General features: G+C 32.9%; 1 protein-coding gene across 2 annotated transcripts in view; it reads left to right on the forward strand.

Annotated features, from left to right (window-relative positions):
* Nucleotides 1–252: 252 nt before the first annotated feature.
* LOC136037951 (ADAMTS-like protein 3) overlaps nucleotides 253–26441 on the forward strand; it is a 152128-nt gene continuing 125939 nt past the window's right edge. For both annotated transcript variants that reach the window (XR_010620089.1, XM_065720835.1), the window contains exons 1-4: nucleotides 253–502; nucleotides 9130–9203; nucleotides 18518–18670; nucleotides 24019–24246. Coding sequence is in view for 1 of the 2 variants with exons in the window: in XM_065720835.1 (XP_065576907.1) it covers nucleotides 9165–9203; nucleotides 18518–18670; nucleotides 24019–24246 (420 nt within the window). In the remaining variant the exon portion in view is untranslated. The remainder of the gene's footprint in view (nucleotides 503–9129; nucleotides 9204–18517; nucleotides 18671–24018; nucleotides 24247–26441) is intronic.

The following is a 26441-nucleotide window of genomic DNA, read 5'->3' on the forward strand; positions in this document are numbered from 1 at the left end:
TGAATCACTTGCATCATTTTTGTACAACTCGTTGTTTAAACTATTGATGTTTGCACATACGGCAGGTGTATAAATCGCTTCAGTTTATCATAGTTTCTAAAATGAAAATCTTGTCATTCATTTATCCTCCCTTTTTTCAATAACGAACTATAATTAACATCGATATTATAATCTAGAATATGTGTTAGCTTAAGATAGAGGAAGCCATTAAGTTTCGGAATTTTTCACTAGCGCTTTGAATGGTCCGTAGTTAGTCTAATACCGGCGTGGAACTAGAAGAAAGTGCCAGTGAGTTAGTGAGGGAGAATATACATCATACGTTTGGTGATTTGACAATTTACGCTTCTCCTGTGATTTTATCGGAGGATGAGATTTGACAGCAAAAATTGTTGATTTAATTTAAAACTGTGGAGCTTATATATTGCCGTGAAGTTTATTTTTGGTTTTTAATAGTGAAGTATCTACATTACAGGAAGTTTTTCTGACCTTAAAATATAGCTCAGTAAGTTAATTTTTTAGAATAATTTTTTTTCTACTTGGTAATTTGTCTTTCCTAGAAATTTTTACTCAATTCCCTTCCGAAGATTTTTAAAAAAAAACATCAATCTTTGGCGGTTTTATTCTTCCAATCTCCTAACGACGTGGAATATATAATATGTATCTCAGGACTAATGTTTTAGAAAATTTAAGGAAGTATAAGATTATCTCTCACCATAAAGATGGGGATTAAAATAAAAGAAAAATATGTTATCTAATCAGCTTTTGAAAATGCCATTCCGCCTCTCTATTGCACAGGGGGATTCAAAATGAGAGGTGACTAGAGAAAGCCTCTATTGGTGCCTCGGCTGGGGGGTGTCGTGCCAAAGATTTGTAAGAAAGGCAATTATGTTATTCAATCCTGCAAAGACAAGCTAGGCGTCATATCAAAATTTTAGTTCGAGGAGGATGGAACTGCCTAGGCCATTTTTTCTCACTTACAATCAACCCCCTAACCAGCCCTATCTCTGCAAAAATGAATGCAAAGATAGCGAAAAATCAAAAAGATAGTCTTACCTTGATTCAAGGCCGAATCCAGAGGGGTAGGGGATTTGAACCCCTCTCCCCAAAATTTTTGTCTGACTTATAAAAACGTGACATTTTCTAATTTTCTCATACCCCCCTCCCCCTGAGAAAATACTTTTTGTAACTCCTCTTAGAAAGATCATGGATACGATCCTACTTGAGTGTCAAATGATTTTTTAAATTTAATATTCAATGTCGACACAATTGATCAGCCGTAAAAGCATGAACTTACCTTGGAGGGGGTAGGGACAATATTTTAGGACATCAAGGAGTTTTAGAATTAAATGCAAATTGCTGAGACTACAGGGAAGGTTGAAAAGCTCTTTACATTCTTAGGTTTTAGGTCCTGAGGACCTTGCATAATTGATTGCACTTGACAGTAATAGGTTATATATATATATATATATATATATATATATATATATATATATATATATATATATATATATATATATATATATATATATATATATATATATATATATATATATATATATATTTATTTTGAATTGTGTTTCTATTTGAGCGGAATTTTTTAAAAAATTAGCCACATGTAAAGATGAATTATATAATTGTTTAGTTCATTCAGGTTTTTTGCAATGTGTTAATATTTGTGATTTGGTAAAATTTATAATATTTAGTTTACCTATTGTTGCTAAAGGGAGGGATATATTAACAGGATAAGCTTGTTTTGGTTTTACTTGGTTGTTTTACATTTGCTGTTTTTTTCATAGACATGTATTTTGGGGGTGATACCTGACGCGGGGATGCCATGGATATTCTGTGGTAGCCACAACACTGTGCTGGGTAGAGAATTTAGAGTGGCGAAACCCTATATAGGCCAGTGTATTCTCCTGATGAGCCCTTATGTTGGGTGTTGCCTCTGAATTATTTGTCTATATTATTTTTTCTATGGTTTGGTAAATGACGACTTATACTTATTGACGACATGACTGCCTGTCCATGGATTATTCTTTATGGTTGATTGTGTGTGGCTATGCTGTTTGACCTATGTGATTGTATGGATGAGTAGGGTTAAGGCCTCATTCAAGTGCTGGTCTATATTAATCACTAATTTAGGAAAACAGTCTTCCTTTTCTCCTTCTGTCTCCTTTTTTTTTTTTTTTTTTTTTTTTTTTTTTTTTTTTTTTTTTTTTTGTGTTTGTGCTGTAGCATTGGTGATTTCTCTTTTCATGATATATATAAAACAAAAGAAAGAATAATGAAGACTTTTTTCCCCAAGACAGTGAACCAACAAAACCTATTTAACTATTTCGGCCCGATATCTAAGGGCCGTCTTCAGCAAAGAAAATAATAAACAATAAAACACTTACAATAAAAGTTCTCAGTTAAAATTCCATTATTTTTTAAAATAGCCTTGGCATCATTACTTCTTAACGAAAAGTTCAGTCAAGACTGTGTGATAAAAGCTAACATTTTACAAGCTAAAAAGGTTCATTCATTTCACTAACTGTATTTATTAAAAATTGGAATAATTTCTTATTGCGATAATTGCCTTCTCTGCAGCTAATCTGATAGTTCTTTTGGGATTGGGCTCTTAATCCCAATTCAGTTTTAAGTAATCATATTTTTGAAGATCCAAACCATTACATTCTATTTGACGAAACAATTCTAATTAGCAATGACCAAGGAATCAAACAAACTGTCCGCGAGGCAATCGAGATCAAACGAAACTTAAATAATAATACATCCCTAAATAGAGACTTGGGTGAATACACACTCAACCCTATGTACACAAAATTAATTATAGAAAATAATCTAGTTCAAAATAAAACAAAAATAGGAACGAACAAAAACAATCCAATATATATATATATATATTATATTTTATATATATATATATTATATATATTAGCTGCAGAGAAGGCAATTATCGCAATAAGAAATTATTCCAATTTTTAATAAATACAGTTTGTGAAATGAATGAATCTTTTTGGCTTGTAAAATGTTTGCTCTTATCACACAGTCTTGACTGAACTTTTCGTTAAGAAGTAATGATGCTAAGGCTATTTTAAAAAATAATGGAATTTTAACCGAGAACTTTTATTGTAAGTGTTTTATTGTTTATTATTTTCTTTGCTGAAGACGGCCCTTAGATATAGGGCCGAATATTCAAATACGTTTTGTTGGTTCACTGTCTTGGGGAAAAAAGTACTCATTATTCTCTCTTTTGTTGTTGAATTATGGAAAGGCAGTGTGGTCTTCGTCATTATTTACATATATATATATATATATATATATATATATATATATATATATATATATATATATATATATATATATATATATATATATATATATATATATATATATATATATATATATATATATATATATATATATATATATATATATATATGACTTGTTTGCAAAAAGGACTAAAAAAAGGAATTTGTTATCGTGAATCTAATGGAAGTATATATATATATATATATATATATATATATATATATATATATATATATATATATATATATATATGTATATATATATATATATATATATATATATATATATATATATATATATATATATATATATATATATATATACATATATATATATATAAATATATATATATTAGGAAATTTTAATTGATGCAATTGGATATTAATGTGAGCTGAAGTTTCCAAGGATCCCAGTCCTTTTTAAAAGAAAGCTTTCATTTTTGGGCTAGCCTTAGCTAAACTACACTTCTTGCAATTTAAGGACCGGAATACCACTTGCTGCTCCAAATGAACAATAATGAAGTAAAACACAAGAAATCAGCACAATAATTTTAAAAATTATATAGCCAATGAATCTCAATCGGCAAATATATAAAAAAGTTTAAATACGGCTTGAGCTCATCTAAGATTTTTAAATTTGTTTATTACTTCGACATTTCTTTGGAGATAGAGCTTTTCCATATGAGGCCTGACATCTTAATTTTGTGAACATCCACTGAAAAGGAATTTTCAAATTTTTGAAAAATGGGGACACCTCCTCTGTCGTAATCTACTTCAGGGGCTGCGGGGGCGATATTGACTTTGGAGGCATGCTTATTGTCCCTTTCTGCTATTTTGAATAAAATGGCTATCTTGAAGGTTTTTCCAATATCATGAGGAGTGCACTGAGGTAAAAAGTGCATGATAGAAGGACTAGATAAGTCTTTTCCACTTTATACCTTATAAAGGGAACTGGAAGGTTCAATCTCTAATTCCAAGGGGTGGCTACCTAGTTCAATTGCCTTACGCCCCCCCCCCAAAAAAAATCGTATTTTACTCGTTCAATAGTAACAAAGATACGTAAAAAGAATTTTTTTGTGTTTCGCAAGGTTTTTTGCCCTCCCTCAGCCAAACTAAAAATTTTGGATATATCATTGCGAGTGACCCTTCACCCAAGTTTTTACGACCATGTCTTTCATACGAAGCAGTCAGGGAAGAAAACAGTGCACACAAGGCACATGGGTTTTTGATTATCACAGAAAGGCTTCTTAGTGTTACTTAATTTCTTTTTTTATGGTTGCACGCGTCATGATACTCAGCTTCAACGTTTCGCAAAATTAAAATCAAACTTATAATTGACTTGATTGCTTTTTTGAACAGCATATATACTGAGCAAAATAACGCGAGAAAACCCGCAGAAATAAACCATGAGGCTCAAAATGGCCGTATGCTTAGAATAAGAACACCCTCCATTCCTCTGTGTTTATGAAAAAATTGTTTTGACCTTCTCTGTTTTGGCTTTCCACGTTAATTGAGAGGTAGTAAGTAAGTAACTAAGTATTTATTCGTGAGTAAACCAAACAAGGTATTTCACACTATATGCTAAACTAAAACTACATGACATAAAAAAGAAAGCACAAAAAAAACAAAAAAAACACTAATCTAACCTTAATGTCACAAATGAAGAAAAATGATTAAAAAACCAATGATCACCAACTACGAAATTTCTAATCTCCCAGTTCTTTAAAAAAAAAACAATAACAAGGTTTCTAACATCTTTATTACTCACCACCAAATTCAAACTAAAAGGAAAGCTAAGACCTAGTTCAGATAGGGACAGAGACAAAAACATTCTCTGGGTATAATATAAAGGACATTCAAATTGAGAGGTAGCAGGAGTAAAATGACTTTGCTTCAGATCGTAAATATACAACTTTACACGACGAATAGGTGTAATTACTGTACTGAATGGTCTAATTTGTTTATTCTTTTCCCAGCATAAAGACAAGTCAAGACAAACAGAAGGCATCGGTGCCAAAGAGGAGAGGGGAGTTATGGCTTCTCATATCACTTTAATCTACCACTGAATTTTAATTATTATCAGTTGATTCTTTTCTTTCGTAATGGCCATTTATTAGTCTTACTATATTGTCTGTGATAAGATTGTTTATTTATGCGAAGGCAACTATGTAACTTTTGCGTTATTGTTTGATACAAGATTTGTAGAATCTTTTTAATGGATGGTTAGATAAATGGTAAAATTCATGGCGTAAAATTTCATGGTGTCACAGAAAATAATTCTGTACAGAAAATTGTCAGGCTTCGACATAATTTATTTTACATTTTTGAAACGGACCTAGATAATCTCATAATGATTTATCATTTCTCGTTTTCTTACGTTTACCTTTCCTGGATTGCCTTTTTTTAAGCCGACTAATGATAAAAAAATATAAATGAAAATAAAACCTACTCTACCAGCTTTTTAATAGAAACCTTGTTTGAAAAATTTAGCTACGATTACCGTTTATACCACTAATGTTTATTTAGATTACGTTCTTACCAGGTGTACTGAATTTTCTGAATTTCCAAAACAATGGAGTTCCCCAGTCTCCAGAAAAAAAAACATGATCTTTTTCAGGAAAGATACAATTTTTGTAGCGTTTCCCTTCTCCCACTGGAGAATTTTTAGTTGAATTGAACCAAACCCTCCCCGTATCCTCAGCACATATTATGTGGGCATCACTACTTGTAATCAGAAATGTTAGCTTTATTCAAAGCCTTGTTAAGGAAATAGACCCTAATCTACCACCATCTACCAGATGGTAGATCACCATCTACCAAAAAAGTTGTCTACTTGACTTTATATCTGAGACAGGATAGTCCAAAGCTTTATTATCTATGTCTACCTCTAAATTCACCATTTGATTTCTTTTGGAGTGTCACTTGGAGCAACGCAATTTTGAAGTATTTTTTTTGGCGAGAGGGGGGGACAGGGTATAAATTGGAAAATAAAAGATAAAAAGTGTATGAAGGAGGAGCCCTTCTTCTATATTCGTGCCCTATTTTTTTGTGTAAATATTAAACCTTTCAAAATTTGCGATTAGAAATAAATGACTTTGCAATCAATATATATTCTAGCGATGCAGAGAAAGTAGGCCTCGGGACTTTTCTTCATCATTTAGCAGTTTGGTTGTGTATGCTTTTTTCCTTTATACTCTGTGAGTGTTGGTAGCTTATAAAAATGCCTTCTTTTTGTGTCATTCATAAATAAACTAAGGAATAGATTTTATCAAAAGAGAAATTTTTGTCAGTCTTATCTCATCTTATGGAAAATTATGAGGCGATTTTCAAGATTATTAAAGTTTATTAGCTTTTTTCGGTTATGCAAACAGTGAGCCTAATATCATCAGGAACGAAACGAAAAGTCAAGCCTACTGTTTCCATTATGATAAGACTAAGAATTGAACGTTTCTATCGGCTGATCTAGCTAGAAAATGAGTAATTTTGATTGTTATAAAGCTTCTTTATATCCCAATTGTCGTGTGTATACTCTCAAAAAGGGATATATTTACTTTTGGGCTACCCAGACCTTACCCCTGGTTTGAGCCTCAGAGTTCTAACAAAATCAGATTTTTTTAAAAAGAATTTGGGCTGAAAAACTACAATTTTTACACGTTAGGTTGTCTAAAATTTTTTTTTTTTTTTTTTTTTTTCTTTTGTGCTGTTGCATTGGTGATTTCTCTTTTCATAATATTTACGATATGACCCGTTAGGTTGTCTAAAATCAAGATAAATATATTGACGATATGACCCTGTACTAATGAAAACATTGCTTATTCACAATCTACGATGGGAAAGTCAGCAGTAAAATTTTTGAAGTGGACAGCCATATACTTTAAAGTTTGGAGGGAAAGGGGGCTTGATGAGAGCATAGATTTGAATAAAATATACGTTAAGCATACGAAATTCTAAGGAATTATATAGAAATTTTATGAATTTCGAGACACATGGATACGCAAGCATGCAAAGGGAGGAAGCAGGTGGCTTTCGGCCCACATCTCTCCCAAAAAGCTTATGGTTCGTATTGAATGTTTTTCTTAGTTTCTTACATTTTTCCATATAGATCAGCTATTTCCGATTCCTTTATCAAAGTAGCGCCTCCTCCCCCAAAAGGAAAATCGTAAGTGATTACCGGCTATAGGGAAGGGGGGGATCATGGTCAAAGAGCACATAAATAGGGCGTTATTCAAAGACATACATACTTACGCGTATTTTTCAAATGAAAATTCTTTTTTTCAGAGGGGGGGGGGGTACAAAACGGAAAATATACAAACTATTAAAAAAGTATGCAAAATATTTCTACTAGAAAAAATCATCCGAATTTCCCTTTCTGGGGGGAACCTGAGCTAATGCCCTCCTCCTGTTTTAGGCTCTGGGCTCGTATGTTTTTCAATACGATGTGACGTTTTAGGTTTCTAAAACGTCGAAAGTGATTTGCTTTCTTCAAGGATGCTGTATACAATAAATTTTATTGCAAAAATTGGAAAAGGCTAAACGATATTAAAATTACTAATAAAAACAACTAAACCAAAAAGTTATAATTGCAATGCAGACTTCGTGAATGGAGCTGCAAGATATTAATTTACCCAATAACTTATCCACGTCAAAGAACCACTTATGTATTTAGTAATCAAAAATGCAGCATTCAGCATTTTAAGAACATCCCCACTCCCGCAATTCTTAGCATTTTTTCCGCTTGATTGTATGTAGTAAAGTATAGCGGGGAGAGGGAAATTATCAGGCGGAACGTAAAAAAATATTAGTCCCCTAGATGTTTTAGAACTCCCTAGATTCAAAAAATACCTTCTTGTGGTACTGTTAATAAAAAGTACCCTTTTTGGTGTTCCTATTGAAAAAGTCGATGAAAACAAAGCTGCTTACCCCCTAAATTTTGAAAAATCAACTTTCCCCCTTTCCATCGACATTTTCATGAATTTATGTCTCTGGTTTGCAGACATAAATTCAGTTATGTGTTCACTATTGAAAAATAATATTGTAGATGGTTTTGTTTTAGCAACTGAACAACTGAAGAGTGCGTATTTTCCTGCAAAATAAGGCCGTATCTAGCAGGTTAAGGGGTTTGAGCCACTTCAAATTTTTCTAGCTTGTAAAAGCATAACAAAAATGCACAAAAGCAGATTTTTGATACTTTATTTAACGGCTTTTCCCCCCGAACAAAAATACTGGATATTGTCTTAATGAAAGACTTCAGATTTTTGATGCAGTGGGGTCAATACCCATTAGGGGTGGATCTTCATCTTAACTATTATATGTCCTAGGATAAAAGCTTGACCAAAGTACCACAATAAAACCATAGATTTGATTTTGAAGATATAGGTGCTAAGAAAAAGGTACGATGTTTGATAAGTCCCAGATTGCCGATGAATAAAATACCGTTAAATATTCCTAATTGTACACACATACAGCATTGTGACATAGGCCAAAAATTTTGCTTGTATTCACTTCATTGAAACATCTTATAAATTACAGTAAGAATTATTACTTACTGTTAAGTAATTACACAGGGGAGGGGGAGTTACGCAGGGGAGGTTACGGAGAGTAAGTTATAAATAAGTAATAAATAAAATAAATAAATAAATAGATAAATAAATAAATAAAGTAATAAACAAATAAATAATAAGTAATAATAAATTATAAATAGTTATAGTAAGTAAGTAAGATAAGTTATAGCTGCAACTTTTATTGCAGACAAGGCGTTACCAAAAAAAGATTAAATTGTACAATTTATTTATGATGTTTAATTCACTTGTCTTTTCAGGTAAAAGGTTTACAATGCTCAGAATGTAGGACAAGATGAGTATCAAAGCTGTATTTTTGCTATTTTTAGCCGTGGTAAGTCTTTTTCTTAACTATATCTATTAGTCTCTGCTCCAAAACGAAAGGGGATGCATGATATTTTCGTAATTTTGTGGGGGAGAGAAATAAGGATTTCAAGCTTTTTGGAGGGTTTCGTCTCTTTTTTCGGGGGGGGGGGTATTAAAAATTAAAACCATACGGTTTTTCTGAAAAAACTGACTTAGTCTAAATTTCTTCTTGAATTTAAGTTAGAGACAAAGGGATTAAGATAAATTTTAGAAAAAACACAAATTTCGCCTGTTAGGAAAAGCAATGAATCTGGGAAAGCCAAAGTGTGGCTGTTCATTGACAATCAATCATATAAAAATTCAAGACACTAGAAAAAAGCTGGTCAGCCATAGTTTAAACACATGGACAATTGACAAACTAGAGTGCGCTACTAATCCAATTAATTCCTGAACCAAAAAAGATGTTTTTGTTTGTTTACCTAAAGCTAGGAAGACTTACAGCATTATTCACCTAATTAGCAGAGTATTCCACTCAAGGGGGTCATAATGGCAAATTACAAAGGATCTCAACGCAGTGCTTAGAATCTTATGAGTCATTACCATTATAATCGTGTCAAGGTCATTTTTTAAAAATGTAACCTCCCCTCAGTAACGCTATCTTGGACCAGTTCGCTTGCCTACTGTCAATGCACTTGCACGACATGCAATTGAACCTGTACCAGAAGTCCCATATTCAGAACAGAAGGATAACGAAATGGGATCTGATTGGATGAAAGTGATCGCATAATAATGTTTCTCATATCGAGACTATCACTCCCTACCTGCTAGATCGTAAAATTTTGAATTGGACAAACACCCATTTAATTCTTTGGCTGAATCAACCATCCCCCTCCTAAAACTAACTGGTAAAATTGTAGGTGACTGACTTTTCACTATGTTCGATATTACCTTAGTTAGAGAAATTACACTTACAGGAATTGTTCTAAAGCCAAAATTATGTCTTGGAAAGTTATTTGGAGAATCTACCCTTATCCACCCTTCCTCGACAGAGCACATATATCTGTTGGCCTTAAACAAGTCTTGTGTTATAAAAGTTAAACTTTTGGAAGTAGATGAACAGCTTAAAGTAAAGACCAAGAAAATTGGTTTGACCTCAGACCTCCGCTAAATGCTGATTTATAAGTTTCCTAAGACTTGCAAAAATGTGTGTCTTAAATTCTATAAAACCCTAATAAGACTTGGAGCCTCTAAGACCAAAAAATAAACTCAAAATATTTTTTCTTAATTTGAAATTGAGGCAGGAGTTCTGTCCAATAGCCTAAGCCTTAGAAACAGAGAGGGTGTAAAGTATAAGCTGGAAAACACCAGCCTCATGCCACCTGGAACCAAGCATCTATGCAAACTGTTGTATCCGGTCGGGTACTAATTTATTCTCTAGATCCATTCCTAAAAGTCTTATTTGCCTGATTTTATCGCTTTCAAAGATAGAAAAAAGACATCGATACAGATTGACCCTAGTTAATTGAATTAGATTTTGCCGTCAATCCCCCTGCTGTGTGCGTATGCAACCCAGTGTGTTTCTCTCTGCCTTGGAATTATCCTGTAACTGTCCTTTATGGCCAAAATGTCCTAATTTAATTCGTAACTAAAACTATCTTTTTCAGCAAATTAACTGCCATGAGTTTTCGACAACGTTTACTGATTGATTCGGAAACGATTGTGACAAGTGATATTCATCAAATTAACAACAATGAAACGTTATTGTATATTTGACTGTTAATTTGATGTATTAAATTTTGGAACATAGCCCCTTAACGTGTTGGAGATTCTATGTCCCCTCCCTTAGTGAAGCGAAAAATACCTATGTCTTTTGATTAACCTTTAGCTTTTATTTATAAAAATTAATCTAATTGTTCTAAATGCATCTATATTTCAGAAACATCTCATGTATTAACTACTGCTACTACAAAGAACTCATAGCAGGACCAAACTGCCTGAGGCCAACACAGATACACAAGCTCATATCTATCCTAATATATTCAAAATCTCCTTCTTTACAGCCTCCTAATAAGTTTGATTTTCCCTTAAATCTGTACTTATGACAAGCTCCCACACCATTGGGGGACAATCTACTTTTCGTTTGGCCCTAGTTGATTGGCTGGCAAGGGTGATCTTTGGCAGTCTTCATCCTTTATTTGTAGAACGTGTCCTAGTCATCTGAACCCTTCTCTTCTTATAGCCGCACAAAGCGGGATTTCACCATATTATTCATATTGCTTACTGTTAGATATACAGTCAGTCATGAGGCAACCAAAAACAATCCATTGGCCACTTCTCTGCAAAAGATCTAGCTAATCCTCTTTCGTCTTTTGGAGCGCCAATGCTTTGAGGCCATACTTGACCACTGTCATCACCGTAGCTACCCAAATTCTAATCTTAGACTCACGAACATATATTACTATTCTTACAAAGTTTTTTTCAACTTTGAAAAGGTACCCTTGGAACTGGCTAATCTACTTTTAACATCTTCACTACAACCGCCATCTTTACAAATAATACTACTTAGGTAAGTGAAGCTCCACATTTGATCGATCTTTTCGTTACCAATTATCACATCTTCGCCTCGCCTATTCCTAGTTTTAGCGACTTGCTCTTCAAACCTATTCTTAGACCCTGAATTTTAAAAACTTCCGAAAAGTCACTCATTTTGCTAAGATTTTCATCTAGGATGCCTAAATCTTCAGCATAATCTAAGTCAAGAAGAGTCTTACTCCCGATTTGATTATGTGGTCTCCCATTGCCTGTGCTGTGCTTCCTGGGACAAAACCCATCAAAATGATCCAAATATATTGAGGATAAGACGCAGCCAAGTCCTAATTTTATACAGAACAAGGATTTAACCTCATTTCCTACCTCAACCGCAGATATTTTATTCTTGTACATAGCACCATCACTTTAATGCATTTTTTGGTATGCCATACAAGGAGAAGACCTTTGCTAAAGTTCTTCTATCAGCTAAATCAAACACTTAATCATAATGTGTAAAACTGAGAAGTTAAGGGGTTTGATGACTCAAATGTTTCTCAATTATTGACCTAAGAATGAAACTTCTATTCGATGCATTCTCTCCCCTTCCTTAAAGCAAACCGTTTTCCTCTTAAAACTTTCAAATTAAATTATTCATTTAATTAAAAAAAAAAAAAAAAAAAAAAAAAAAAAAAAAAAAAAAAGATCCTAGAAGTGAACTTGTTAAGAACCATAACAACAACAAAAAATGAAAATGAAGAAGAGAGAAAAAAAGAAAAGAGAAAACATGGGTAAATTAAAAAACTTTAGCTACAACATCTCTTAATCTAAAAAGTATAATCATACCTAGTAAGTTACTTCCAACTGGGACCCAGCAACTACCTCCGTAGTTACAACACTCACTCTTTTCACTTCTGTTATAGAGTATAACAAGAATTTTCTGAAGTCGTTAGGCACCTCCCTCTTTTTCAAAATCATATTCATAATTTTCACTAATTTAATTGTAAGTTCCTAACTACAATATTTAAAAACTCATTTACTACACTATCAGAGCGTGGGGCATTATTATTTTTCATTTTTAGTACTGACACTAATTCTTGGGTCACAAACATTTTCATTCTTTTCTTTGTCTTTTCCAATAAACTCTGTTACGGTTTAGCACATTCTTAAAATATTCTCCCAGTCTGTCTCTAAATATTTCCTTCTCACTAATGGTTGCCCCGTTTCTGTCTTCAGTTGGGATAAGTCCAGATTGGCTTTTTCCTCTTGATTTATTAATATGCTAGTAAAATATTTTACTATAATGCCGTCTGGCTGCATCTTACAGATTATCATCAATTTATCCATGGGCTCCACTACACAACTCTTTAATTCATATTTTAATGCTATTTCCACTTTCTTTGCATTTCTGTTATTCTTATATGACCTATCAATCAAATAGTTTTTGTACAAGCCCCTCATCTCTCTATTGACCACATAGCATTTTAACTAACATTCCTAGCTGCGTTTCTGACTTGATGGTGATTTTTGTTTTAACATCAATTGGAGCAGTCTTATAAACCGTTCTATCTTATATTGATCCTGCCAGTCTTCGGTTTACAATAAGATAATCAATAAAGTTACCAGTCTGACCATCACGTATACACCAGGTCAACTTGTGGGCAATTTTATGACCAATAATGTATTGATTATAAGTAGATTGGTCGGTTTGCTTTGCGTCGGGTGCTTCATAAATATTCCTATTATATTTGTTAAGCAATAATTCTCAATCCTAAATCAAGCAAACTTTAATAAAAGGAAAATGAAGATCAAAACTAGATTATTCAACCTTCTGCATTGTGAAATTTAAAACGCTCTATTTTAGCATTCAACTGTCCCTGGAAATTTTCCTCGAATTATAAATCTTGAGTCCATAAATTTTTGAGCTTCCTGGAAGGAAATTACGGTTCGTAAGTTTCAGCTTTAGATTAGCCGTAGGTACAACTAGATGATGATCTTTACTTTTGGCATCAATACCAGCATTCCTATATACCCTAGTATCTTGCATTAATCCTGCCAGTCTTCAGTCTAGAATCACATAGTCAATAAGGTTAGGTATCATACCATCATATGAACACCATGTTAACTTATGGGCCATGCTATGAACAAATACTACATTTGTTATATCTGAGATTATTCTACCTACAAAATTGCAGCAGTCTGTAGCCCAATTTACCTACGTTAGGATAGGTAAATTAGTAAATAGGTAAATAGGCAACATCATGCGGAGGGGGCTAGTCAGCACAGTCAGCTAGATGTACACTTATTAGACATTTAACATTTTTTAACAAAATCACTATATAAAGATTTGGAAGCAACATCATGGGGAGGGGGCTAGTCATTACAGTCAGCTAGTCTGCACAGGAGAGGGACTGGCTCATTCAAATTACCTTTCACCCTTTAAAAGGGCATCATACCCTTCAATTTAAAATTGAATGAAAGCAATCCCAATTTCCTATGAGAGTTGACCTCATGTGAAATGGCCCTTGACCGGGCCCTTTTCGAGGGAGCTAATACTTAATTTTCTTTTTTTTTCATCCGCACTGGGGTCTTTGTAGTCCAAGGATTTAAGGATAAAACTTTCAAGCTGATCAGGAAAAAAAAGGTTTTTGGCCTCTTTTTTAAATATCAAGCTATAATTGGTCCAAGGGCTTATGATCTTGAGTTTCAAATTGATCAGGGACACAAAAAATTCAGCCCATTTCCGTGCCCCCTACCCATATAGCACTGTGGCGTTAAAGTCAATTATATGACTTAATACGGTATAAAAAAAAATTAGTAGCCAATGGAAATGAGCCTGTTACCAATCAAACAGTTCGTGGTAACGAACTGTAGTAAGGAGCGACCCGGCTCAATAGTAAACGGAACTCTAAAAAACAGAATTTTGATACTAAAAGATAAATCAAAAGAATTGGATTTTCATGCTGATTTTAAATTTATAAGTTTCATCAAATTTAGTCTTTGTCATCAAAAGTTACGAGTCTAAGAAAATTTGTCTTACTTTGGAAAATAGGGGAAAACACTCCCTAAAAGTCATAGAATCTTAACAAAAAGCACACCCCCGTATTCAGCTTATCAGAAAAAAAAGTTATCTACAAAAATGAGGAACTTCGTATTTTTGCCAGAAGACCGATCACGGGTGTGTGTTTATTTGTTGTTGTTGGATTTTTTTTTCCAGGGGTCATCGTATCGACCAATTGGTCCTAGAATGTCACATGAGGGCTCATTCTAACAGAAATGAAAAGTTCTAGTGCCCTTTTTAAGTGATCAAAAAATTGGAGGGCACTTAGGCCCCCTCGCACGCTCATTTTTTCCCAAAATCAACAGATCAAAATTTTGAGATAGCCATTTTGTTCAACATAGTCGAAAACCACAATAACTATGTCTTTGACTTACTCTCCCAGAGTTCCCGGGAGAGGGGCTTTAAGTTATAAACTTTCACCAGTGTTTACATAGAGTAATGTTTATTTGGAAATGTACAGACGTTTTCAGGGGGATTTTTTTTGGTTCTGGGGGGGGGCTGAGGGAATGGGGCCTTGTGGGTGGATATTTACTTGGAGGAATACGTCATGGGGGAAGAGAAATTCAATGAATGGGGCGCAGGATTTTCTAGTATTACTATAAAAAAAACAATGAAAAAATAAACTTGAAAAAGTCTTTTCAATTGAAAGTAAGGAGTAGCATTAAAACTTAAAACGAATAGATATTATTACGCATATGAGGGGTTTTTCTCCTCCTAAATACCTCGTTCTTTATGCTTGAGTATTTTTAATAATTTCAACTATTTATTCTACGGCCTTTCTGATTCAGGGGTCATTCTTAAAGAATTGGGACAAAATTTAAGCTTTAGTGTAAAGAGCGAGGTTTAGTGTAAAGAGCGGACGTTTTCAGGGGGATTTTTTTTGTTCTGGGGGGGCTGAGGGAAGGGGGCCTTGTGGGTGGATATTTACTTGGACGAATACTCATGGGGGAAGAGAAATTCAATGAATGGGGCGCAGGATTTTCTAGTATTACTATAAAAAAAACAATGAAAAATAAACTTGAAAAAGTTTTTTCAATTGAAAGTAAGGAGTAGCATTAAAACTTAAAACGAATAGATATTATTACGCATATGAGGGGTTTTTCTCCTCCTAAATACCTCGCTCTTTATGCTTAAGTATTTTTAATAATTTCAGCTATTTATTCTACGGCCTTTCTAATTCAGGGGTCATTCTTAAGGGATTGGGACAAAATTTAAGCTTTAGTATAAAGAGCGAGGTATTAACGAGGGGACAAACCCCCTCATATACATAAGAAAAATTTAAGAATATAGAAGTGTGTTACGTAAGTTAATTCTTAAGTTACATATATTTTCTGCTAATAAAATGTTCGTTAAAAATTAAAAGTTCTAGTTGCCTTTTTAAGTAACCGAAAAATTAGAGGGCCACTAGGCCTCCTTCCCCACCCCTTATTTCTCAAAATCGTATGATCAAAACTAAGAGAAAGCCGTTTAGCCAAACAAAGGATAATATGCAAATTTAATTTTAATAATTTATGTGCGGAGAGCCAAAATCAAACATGCATTAATTCAAAAACGTTCAGAAACGAAATAAAAAAACTAGTTTTTTTTAACTGAAAGTAAGGAGTGACATTAGAACTTGAAACAGACAGAAATTACTCCGTGTATGAAAGGGGATATTCCCTTCTCAACGCCCCGCTCTTTACGCTAAAGTTTTTTACTGTTTAATAAAGTAGAATTGAGAGAAAGAGTCAAAATTTAGCGTAAAGAGCGGGGCGTTGAGAAGGGAACATCCTCTTTCATACACGGAGTAATTTCTGTTCGTTTTAAGTCTTAATGTTACTCCTTAGTTTCAGTTAAAAAACTAGTTTTTTTTTATTTAATAGTCATACAAGACTAGCCACAAAAGAGCAAACATCAAACGGTTTCTGATACCGTTCTGTAAGTAAGGAGCGACTCGGCACAATAGCAATTGAAACTTTAAAGAACAGAAGTTTGATATCAAATGATGCATCCAAAGTGTTTTTTTTTTATGCTCATTCCAAATATTTAAAATTAAATAAGTTTACTGTTACCAATCAAGAGCTACGAGCCTGAGAAAATTTGCCTGATTTCGAAATAGGAGGAGAGGAACTCAAAAAATCAACGGCCTTAATAAAAATCGCAGCAGCAGGTTCAAAATATAAGAGAATCCAACTGAAGTGGTTTCATGCTACTATCTACAAAAAAAAATTGGAACTTATTTTTTTGTAATTTTCTAAGGGGTGATTTCAAGGACTGCCAATGGTTCTAAAAGATTAGGAATTGGCGTATTCGAACGGAATTCAAAAGTTCTAGGGCTCTGTTTAAGTGATTAAAAATATCTAAGGGCAACTAACCCACTTTCCAGACCCCCTTTTCCCCAAAGACATACAACTGAAAAATAGATTGCCATTTGAGTCAGCATGGTTAAAAGGCCCAATAACTATAATTTTGGGGATGAAAAACTCCCCCCCCCCCCAAAAAAAAAGACGCGACTGCTTATTAGTATTCTTGTGCTCCAGTTGGATATCTTAAGATATTCTTTCGGTGGCCGTATTACATCTTTTGTTTTTAGTTTTGATTTAGTGTCTTCGATTCTGCATTGACTCTCAGTTCTGGGGAGTGAATGCTCATGCAGATGAAGGTATACTTACTTTTATGTTGATTGCTTTACTACTCTCTTCGGTGCTATATTGGTCGAAACCCTTAAATTCCTTTCCACGCCTACTTAATAATTGGTTTCCTTTAGATAGTACCTCCTTGATTAAGCTATTATAAATGTAAATTATGAGCTAAATTCAGTTGCTTACTTGTCTTTTCAATAAATATTATTTTCATTTTAACTTTTGGTTTCAAGATTAGTACTGGTTTTACGGTATGGACAAAAAAAATCAAGTGATGTGCTTTTTTGTTTCGTTTAGTTAAAATTAAAATAAATTTAATTTTGAATTTTTTTTATAATCCCCCTTATTACTTAATGCCAATGCATTAGTTTATTTATTAAATAGATGCAACTCTTGTGACCTTAAAATGAGCAAAGGGTGGTAAGAAGAAATAATTTGCTTCTTCGAAATTCAAGAAACCAAAAAGGCTCAGAAAAAAAAAAACTCGTAGAAAGCTGTTGATGCAATGAAATGACATAAGAAGATATTTATTTTATGACTATATATTATGTAGATTATATATTTCATGCCCCTTGACTTTCCAGAAATGGACCCCTCTTGCCCCCCCCCCCTAATAAACATGCTGGAGATTCGCCCTGATCATTATAATGACTAAATAGCCACCTGGTTCAGAAAAATTTATTTCTTTGTTGAATAAATTGGTAAACTCTTCCCATGTCCCCCCTCCCTCAAAAGTTGCAAATGCTTAGTGTTTTTCCCTGGCATCTTCCACAAGGTCTTTAGTTCACAATTTCTTTTTCAATGCCTTTCTGATTTTTCCGTTATTGCTTCCTTTTATTGCTGCCATTAAGATTGAAAGCGGCCTATCTTAGTTACTAATTTTCTTATCATTTAAAGTTGTCACGTGTACATTTTCGTTCTAATAATTTTTCCTTTTTACCCCTTTTCCATTTATTTTTCGATTTGATTTTTATCCAGCGCGAATATAATTTTTTTACAATTCTCCCTTGCTTGTGTCATCTAGGTTCAACTGATAAAATAAATAAAAAAATATTACACCATTACAGATGCTTAAAATCGATGAAAGTGTGTAAAAATTTTAACTATTATGCGCACATCTTTATCTATTCCCAGGATTATACCCATAGCTACTGGACTGAATGGACTGAATGGTCTTCTTGTAGCAGGTCTTGTGAGAACGGTCTTCAGTTCAGAACAAGGCGATGTATTGAAGGAAGTTGTGGTTCCAACATCACTAAAGAAATCCGTATTTGCAACAGTCAAAAAGTAACTATTTTACCTTGATTTTCTAATTATTCGATCATAGCTTAGATCATTCCTTTGTCGTGAAAGTGTCCTTTACTGCCTCAAAGATATACCCTAGTCCAAACGCCAGTACCTCAGATCTCTTACCATTTTATAGCTTATCCAATAATATACAAATCCTAAAATGAAAGATTGTGAAAAAAGAAGCTGAAGAATAGATGAGCTCTTTCTAGCTTACTCAATCTAGAAGAAAACAAATAGATGTATATAGTAATAAAATTTCCGACTAGAATAATTTATAGTAACAATCACATTTTCATTTATAATCATCTATGTGTTCATTAATCTAATTAAGCCTTTTCAGTTCTCCAGTCAACTTGGAGTTCATTTTGATATCCTTTGGAAAAATTTTGATATATTTTATTGGATGGAAATAGTTTTGCACCTCCTAAGAAATTAGTTATGCTCCTCGATATTAAGTGTAAATATATACAATTTGTTCTAAATCTCAAAGAATTAAAGATGCACGACTGATTTGGGGTATAGACCAACCAAGAAGAAAGTGTGAAATTTTTGAATATAGTCATAGGTACACCTTTATTTACTTTGTAAAGGAAGTCCCTTGATTTTCGTATAGACTTGCGATAACTAATGTAAATCTTAACTGTCGCCGCGGTGCTCTCTTTAATAATATTCTATCCTTGTCGAACTATTTGCTGTAGATAGTGTTAGCCAATAACAGCAAATTCATAAGAAGAGGAATAAGGTTTATTGCGTGTATTCTTTTAATTTTTGCTCAATCCCGCTTCAACAAAAATTAAATAACAAAAACAAGTTTTTTTTAACTGCAAGTAAGGAGCGACATTAAAACTTAGAATGAACAGAAATTATTCCGTATATGAAAGGAGTTATCCCCTCCTCAGCGCCTCGCTCTTTACGCTAAAGTTTGACTCTTTCTCACAGCTCTACTTTTTCAAACAATAAAAACCTTTAGCGTAAAGAGCGAGGCGTTGAGGAGGGGACAACCCCTTTCTTCTCACAGCTCTACTTTTTCAAACAATAAAAACCTTTAGCGTAAAGAGCGAGGCGTTGAGGAGGGGACAACCCCTTTCATATACGGAATACTTTCTGTTTGTTAAAATTATAGAACTTTTAGTGGGTGTTTCCCCATATTTTCTAAAATAAGGCATATTTTCTCAGGCTCGTAACTTTTGATGGGTAAGACTAAACTTGATGAAACTTATATATTATTTAAATCAACAATAAAACGCGATTCTTTTGATGTGACTATTGGTATCAAAATTCTTTTTTAGTTTCGTTTACTATTGAGCCGGGTCGTTCGTAACTACAGTTCGTTACCACGAACTGTTTAATACAAAAATAAACAAAACCTGTAAATTTATACATAGTTTTCCATATAGTATATTTTGAAAGATCTCTGTTTGTGTGTGTTTGGAAAAAATTACAGTCTTGTAGCTCAAACTGGAAGCAGCGAAAGATATTTTTGTAAGACTTAGAAGTGTGTTCGCATTGTGACATTACATGTCATATAAGATTAGTAATCAATGAGGCTATATTATCAAAAATGTGTGCATGCAAGTAAAAAAAAAATATATGTAATTTCAGTTTTATATACATTTTAGGGGAATTGAAGATTCCTAACCTAGTTTTCAAATCATTTTTGTTTTATTATCATTATTTGCGCATGTGACCAGTCAAGTGCATACCAATTTATTCCCAGGAAAAGAATCATATTTTTGAATTAAAGTTTTGGGATTCTAGCCTGTGTGTACAGGTATATAACCATGGTTAATTTGTTTTACTTTCTTTTTTATTCTCTAAGTGCTAGACAGAGCAGAATTACTACCTCTTTCCATTCCCAGACATTTTAATCGTCATTTGTAGTGTTGCGTAAAAGAATTTGCTGCTTAGTCTAGGTAAATCATATTTGCTAAAGGTGATAAAGTCTCAGAGTCGTGCTATATTGCTAAATTTGGGATCTGACTCTTAAGTTGCATTAAAAATGATTTGTCATGGATTTGATTGTAAAAACTAGAAAGATTTGACGTTAAAACTAAAAGTTTCCGGCTTATTAAGAAAATGGAGAAATCTTCCGTCTTATTTAATTGTTGAAAAGAGGGTACTTGTCGTTAAAAACGTTATCGGAATGAATTTTAACTAAAATTATGTTGAGAGTATAAGTTTTGTTGTCAATTTATCGCAATATACAAAGCTGTGTTAAGTGCTCTGAATTTGTGGATTACTGCTACTAAATTTGTGGACATTTGTGGATATCAGGTCCGCGTTTTGGGCTTTGAAGACGCAGCTGTATATTTGGTTTGAGTCCCCATTAAATTTAATTTCTTAGCATGATAGAGAAATAATATTTAAAAAAATCGCTGCAAAAAGATGCCATGCAATTGCTCAAATGGTTTGGCATAAAATTCCGAAGTGGCTTGGCAGAATGTGATTTGATAAACAAACAAGAAGAAACCTTTACAAGAAATATAAGAAAGTTTTTGTTGGGAGGGGGTATTAATAAGTTTAGTTTATAATAGTATAGCAACAAAATCAAAAATATTCTAATATGTTACCGGGAATATGTGTGAAGGGACGAATATGTAAGTTGAAAACCGTTCATTTTTGCCTAGAGTTATTAACTTTGATTCCATTATATGTTTGAATTTGTCGTTATTTCATTCATCCCTAATTGACTGTAAAGTTAATCAAATTTAAAATACACCATATTTTTTTCTGCTATATGTTGCATTTGAGGTTTGTAATTGTTGAAGATTTTAAATTCACTTCATGGCATCTAAGGAATTGTTTTAGATTTTTATTCACGTTCAATCTGCTACTATTTTTGTTAGTCCCTTACATTTAGAAACATTACTACTGGAGTACAATATTAAACTCTTATGTTGTTTGTGCTCTATTTTTATTTTTAATTTGTATTAAAAAATTATTGATATATTCTTCAACCTTCCTAAGTTTCTTTTGTTCTCAGGCTTTGTCGTTTTGTGTATAAGATATAACATTCAGACAATACTATTCTATAACGCATTTATTTCAATAACATTACAAGCTTGAGCTTTTTCCGACATTCTGTTAGAATTTTTGTACTTGTGACAAACAGTCCGTGATAACGAACTGTAAGCAAGTAGTGACTCGGCCCAATAGCAACCGAGACCCTTAAAAAACGATTTTGGATAATCAGTATTATGTAAAAGAATTGGCATTTTATGTTAATTCCAAATATATAAAGTTCATTGAGTTTAAGTTACTCATCGAAAGGTAAGCCTGAGAGAATTTTTCCGATTTTCAAAACAAAAGGCGAAAAACCCGATGTATAAAATTCTTTAAGTTAAAGTTACTCATCGAAAGGTAAGAGCCTGAGAGAATTTTTCTGATTTTCGAAAAAGGGGGAAAAACATGCAAAAAGTTAAGCGATCTTAATCAAAATTATATTATTCGACTCAGAATATCAGAGAACCCTACTGTGCGGGTTTCTAGCTCCTATTTACAAAAATGTTGAATTTTTTATTTTTTGTCAGAATAAAGATCCCAGATCTGTATTATTTGTTTGTTATTTTTTCGCAAGGGGTAATCGTACCGAACCAACAGCCCCTATAAGATTAGGAGTTGGCTTATGCAAACCGAAGTTAAAAGCTTTAGTGTCATTTTAGGGTTGGCAAAAAGATAGGAGGCTTACTAGCCCCCCTCCTCCAAGCTTGTGTTCCCCCAAAGTAATCTGATCAAAAGTTTTAAGTTAGCCATTTGAGTCAGCCTAGTTTTAAGATTTAATGACTATGTCTCTGGTAATGAAATGACCCCCAACTCTTCAGCCTCTGGGAAAAGAGTTATAAGTTATGCAATTTGCTCATTGCTTACGTATTATTTTTATTGTTGGTAAATATACAAAAATTTTCCAGGAGGGAGGGATTATCCATGGGGAGAGTTTTTCACTGATTTAAGTGGAATTAAAAAAATTAAAAAAAATTAAAACCAATCCTCATTAACTCGATCCCATGCGCTTCATCAAGATACTCAACCAGACACAGTTCATTCTCCCATTTATTCTACTTGTTGGCCAGGATGGGGAGACTATAATTTTTCCTGAACAGAGTTGTTCGATATGTTGACTCTAATAGTGCAGTTTTTATTTCGATTCGATATTATTTTGTTGTTTTTTTTCAAAATCCCCATAAATTTGTCTTCGAAAGATAAAATCGAGAAATAATAAAATTAGCTTCAATTAGCAATTCTTCCTCACCTGTCAATTACTATTTTTAAACAGGATTTTAAATTTTCGGCTAGGGTTCGTTTTTTAGTAGATAGCCGTAAGTGGGTAAAAATGATTCCCAAAAGTATCACAATTATTGTACTTCCTCATTTTTTTGGAAAGAGGAGGGGTAGTTTGATCTCCACCTCAAATGAGAAACCAGAATGAGTCGCAAGGTGACCATTCCTAATGAACTGTATACAAGGACATGATTTATTAGAGAGCGAATTTGAGTAAACACAAACTCTCTGTCCCCTATTTTTTTACCCTCACTGAACTCGAAAAGCGTAAAGGTGTTTGTAGTGGTGCCATAGAGGTCTTCTCCGCTTTCCGAACCAGTAATACAAATGTGACTGTTTGCCTTTCTGTAATACAATGGCTACGTAAAGAATTCTCCCTTTCGATAAAAGTTTACTGTAGGCTACACAGTAGGCTATGGGTTCCTCTAGGAATTTTTCGAATTACCATAGGTTTCTGAACAACGGGCAAATATTTTGATTAAATATTTTTGGCCTAATAGTATCTAATTTCGAAATCTTTCACCTTATTCCACCTATTTATGATCTTCTGATTATAGAGAGACAAATTCCCAGATTACATTTATCTTTCCCTGTGTTAAGCCCGACGCGGGTTGGAAAAGATTGGTATTATAGGAATTTTATGTAAATACCGAGTTTTTACACTTGGGGTCAAAAATGACCTTTTCTATAGTTAATCGCTCTCTCACTTCCTAATCAAAATTTAAAGTTTTGGCCCTGGCTGAACAGTAACATAATTAAATTTGAAAGTTTAATCAATTAACTCCAACTATATAGGGTTAGACATATATTATTCAGTTTAAGCTCTTCATGTCACAGAATGACCAACAAATTATGAAAAATAAAAACTGTTCTTGTTAGAGTGATTTCATTTTTGGACTAAAAGGAATTAGTAAATTTCATTTCAACAGAGGTTTGCCGAGAAAATACTTTATAGCCGTTATATGGCAAACACTACATTGTTGTGCATACTCTTTTAAGATTTCGAGGGGGGATAATTCTTTCTAAGCCATCGCAATGATTATGTCCCCAACTATGAACTTTTCCAGGCCTGTGACTATGGCAAAACTCTTCGAGGGATCCAATGTGAGACTTTTAATGGAAATATACAATATGGAAAGCAGAAAAACTGGAAACCGTACTTTGACAGTGGTAATTTATGTGCTCTGACTTGTAAATCAGAGGATAATTTAGTTGCAGTCCTGAGCGAAAAAGTAGAAGATGGAACCCCCTGCCCTGAAGGATCTAATGATGTTTGTATCGATGGAATATGCAAGGTAATTGACTCTCTGTCTTGTTTTCATGTTGAAATTTGTAATTTAGCAATAAGTCTTACATTTTCCTTGTTTCATTTCCCTTTGCTTAAAGTTTGATTCGTATAAACAATAAAGTTTTTACAAAATAGTATTTCTGACGTAAAAATCAAAAAGATTCACGTTTCATGTAGCGATGTGATATATATAGCCAAGGTTTCTTTCATACTAGCAACTGCTACCCATTAATTGATTCAAACATCACAAGCAGCACCTTTATAGGCTATGCATGATGACAAGGATTTCTCATTTCAATGTATTTTGCATTTATTATTGCAAGTACCTACTAGAACCTTTTGGGGAATCGAAATGGAAAAACTTTTCACTGGTGAATTTTATTTATTCTGGCTAGCACTGGTTAAAATTCGTAATATGTGAGCATAACACGGGGTTTGTTGGGGGCTAGATGCTTATTTTCGAATGGACCGTCTACAATTTAGATTGTTGCAAGTTCTTGTCCTACATGGCTAATGCCGTAAGCACTAAAGCGCAAAGGGGGAATTGTTGAGAGGAAACAAGTTCTACTTTTGCTCACGGAAATCTTCAGTCGTTTTAATTTTAATTTTTTACTCATTATGAGTTTTCTATTTAGATTTAACTTCTTTATTCAGGATATATATATATATATATATATATATATATATATCTATATATATAAAAATAAGTTGTCTGTCTGTGGATGGATCAGGTGACGTCACCTGAAAAAACTGGATCAGGTGACGTCAAAACTGAAAAAACTAAAAAAAGGCAAAAACTACAAAAAAAACTAAAAACTAATAAAAAAAATAAAAAAGCTAAAAAACTAAAAAAACTAATAAAAGGCAAAAAATACAAAAAAAAACTAAAAACTAATAAAAAAGCTAAAAAACTAAAAAAACTAAAAAAAGGCAAAAACTACAAAAAAAACTAATAAAAAAATAAAAAAGCTAAAAAACTAAAAAAACTAAAAAAACTAAAAAAACTAAAAAAAGGTAAAAAACTAAAAAAACTAAAAACTAAAAAAAACTAAAAAAAAGGAAAAAAACTGAAAAATAAGCTAAAATAAAGGTAAAAACCAATAAAAAACTTAAAAAAACTGAAAAAACTAAAAAAAGGCAAAAACTACAAAAAAAACTAAAAACTAATAAAAAAAAGTAAAAAAGCTAAAAAACTAAAAAAAACTAAAAAAACTAAAAAAAGGTAAAAAACTAAAAAAATAAAAATAAAAAAAAACTAAAAGAACTAAAAAAGAAAAAAATAAATGACGACACTCAAAGAGAAAGCGACCAGGACAAAAGGAATGTTCGATTAGCAATCAACAAAGCACCGGGACACAGGGAGTATAAATGACGACCAGGACATAAGTACAACTACAAAAAAAACTAAAAACTAATAAAAAAAATAAAAAAGCTAAAAAACTAAAAAAACTAAAAAAAGGTAAAAAACTAAAAAAACTAAAAACTAAAAAAAACTAAAAAAAAGGAAAAAACTGAAAAATAAGCTAAAATAAAGGTAAAAACCAATGAAAAACTAAAAAAACTGAAAAAACTAAAAAAAAATTTCATCTAAAAAACTAAAAAAAACTAAAAAAGGTAAAAACTTTTAGAACTAAAAAAGAAAAAAATAAATTACGACACTCAAAGAGAAAGCGACCAGGACAAAAGGAATGTTCGATTAGCAATCAACAAAGCACCGGGACACAGGGAGTATAAATGACGACCAGGACATAAGTAAAAAAAAAAACTAACAAAACTAAAAAGAAGGTAAAAACTACAAAAAAACTAAAAAGAAAAAAAAACTAAAAACTAATAAAAAAACTAAAAAATCATAAATTACAGACCGGGACACAAATGACGACCGACACAGAGGGAATATAAATGACGACCAGCAACCTCAAAGAAAAATTACAGACTGGGACACCCGGACACAAATCACGACCGGGAATATAAATGACGACCGGGACGCAGGGACACAACTACAACGGGGACGCCGGGGGCACAGGTGGGATATATAATTGACGACTGAGACACAGGGATTGTTTGAATAGAAATTAGAAATTAGAAAAAAACTAAAAAGAAAAAACACTCAAAGATAAATTACAGACCGGGACACAAATGACGACCGACACAGAGGGAATATAAATGACGACCATCAACCTCAAAGAAAAATTACAGACCGGG

This window comes from Artemia franciscana, chromosome 17 (genome assembly GCF_032884065.1).
Source record: "Artemia franciscana chromosome 17, ASM3288406v1, whole genome shotgun sequence".
Taxonomy (NCBI): domain Eukaryota; kingdom Metazoa; phylum Arthropoda; class Branchiopoda; order Anostraca; family Artemiidae; genus Artemia; species Artemia franciscana.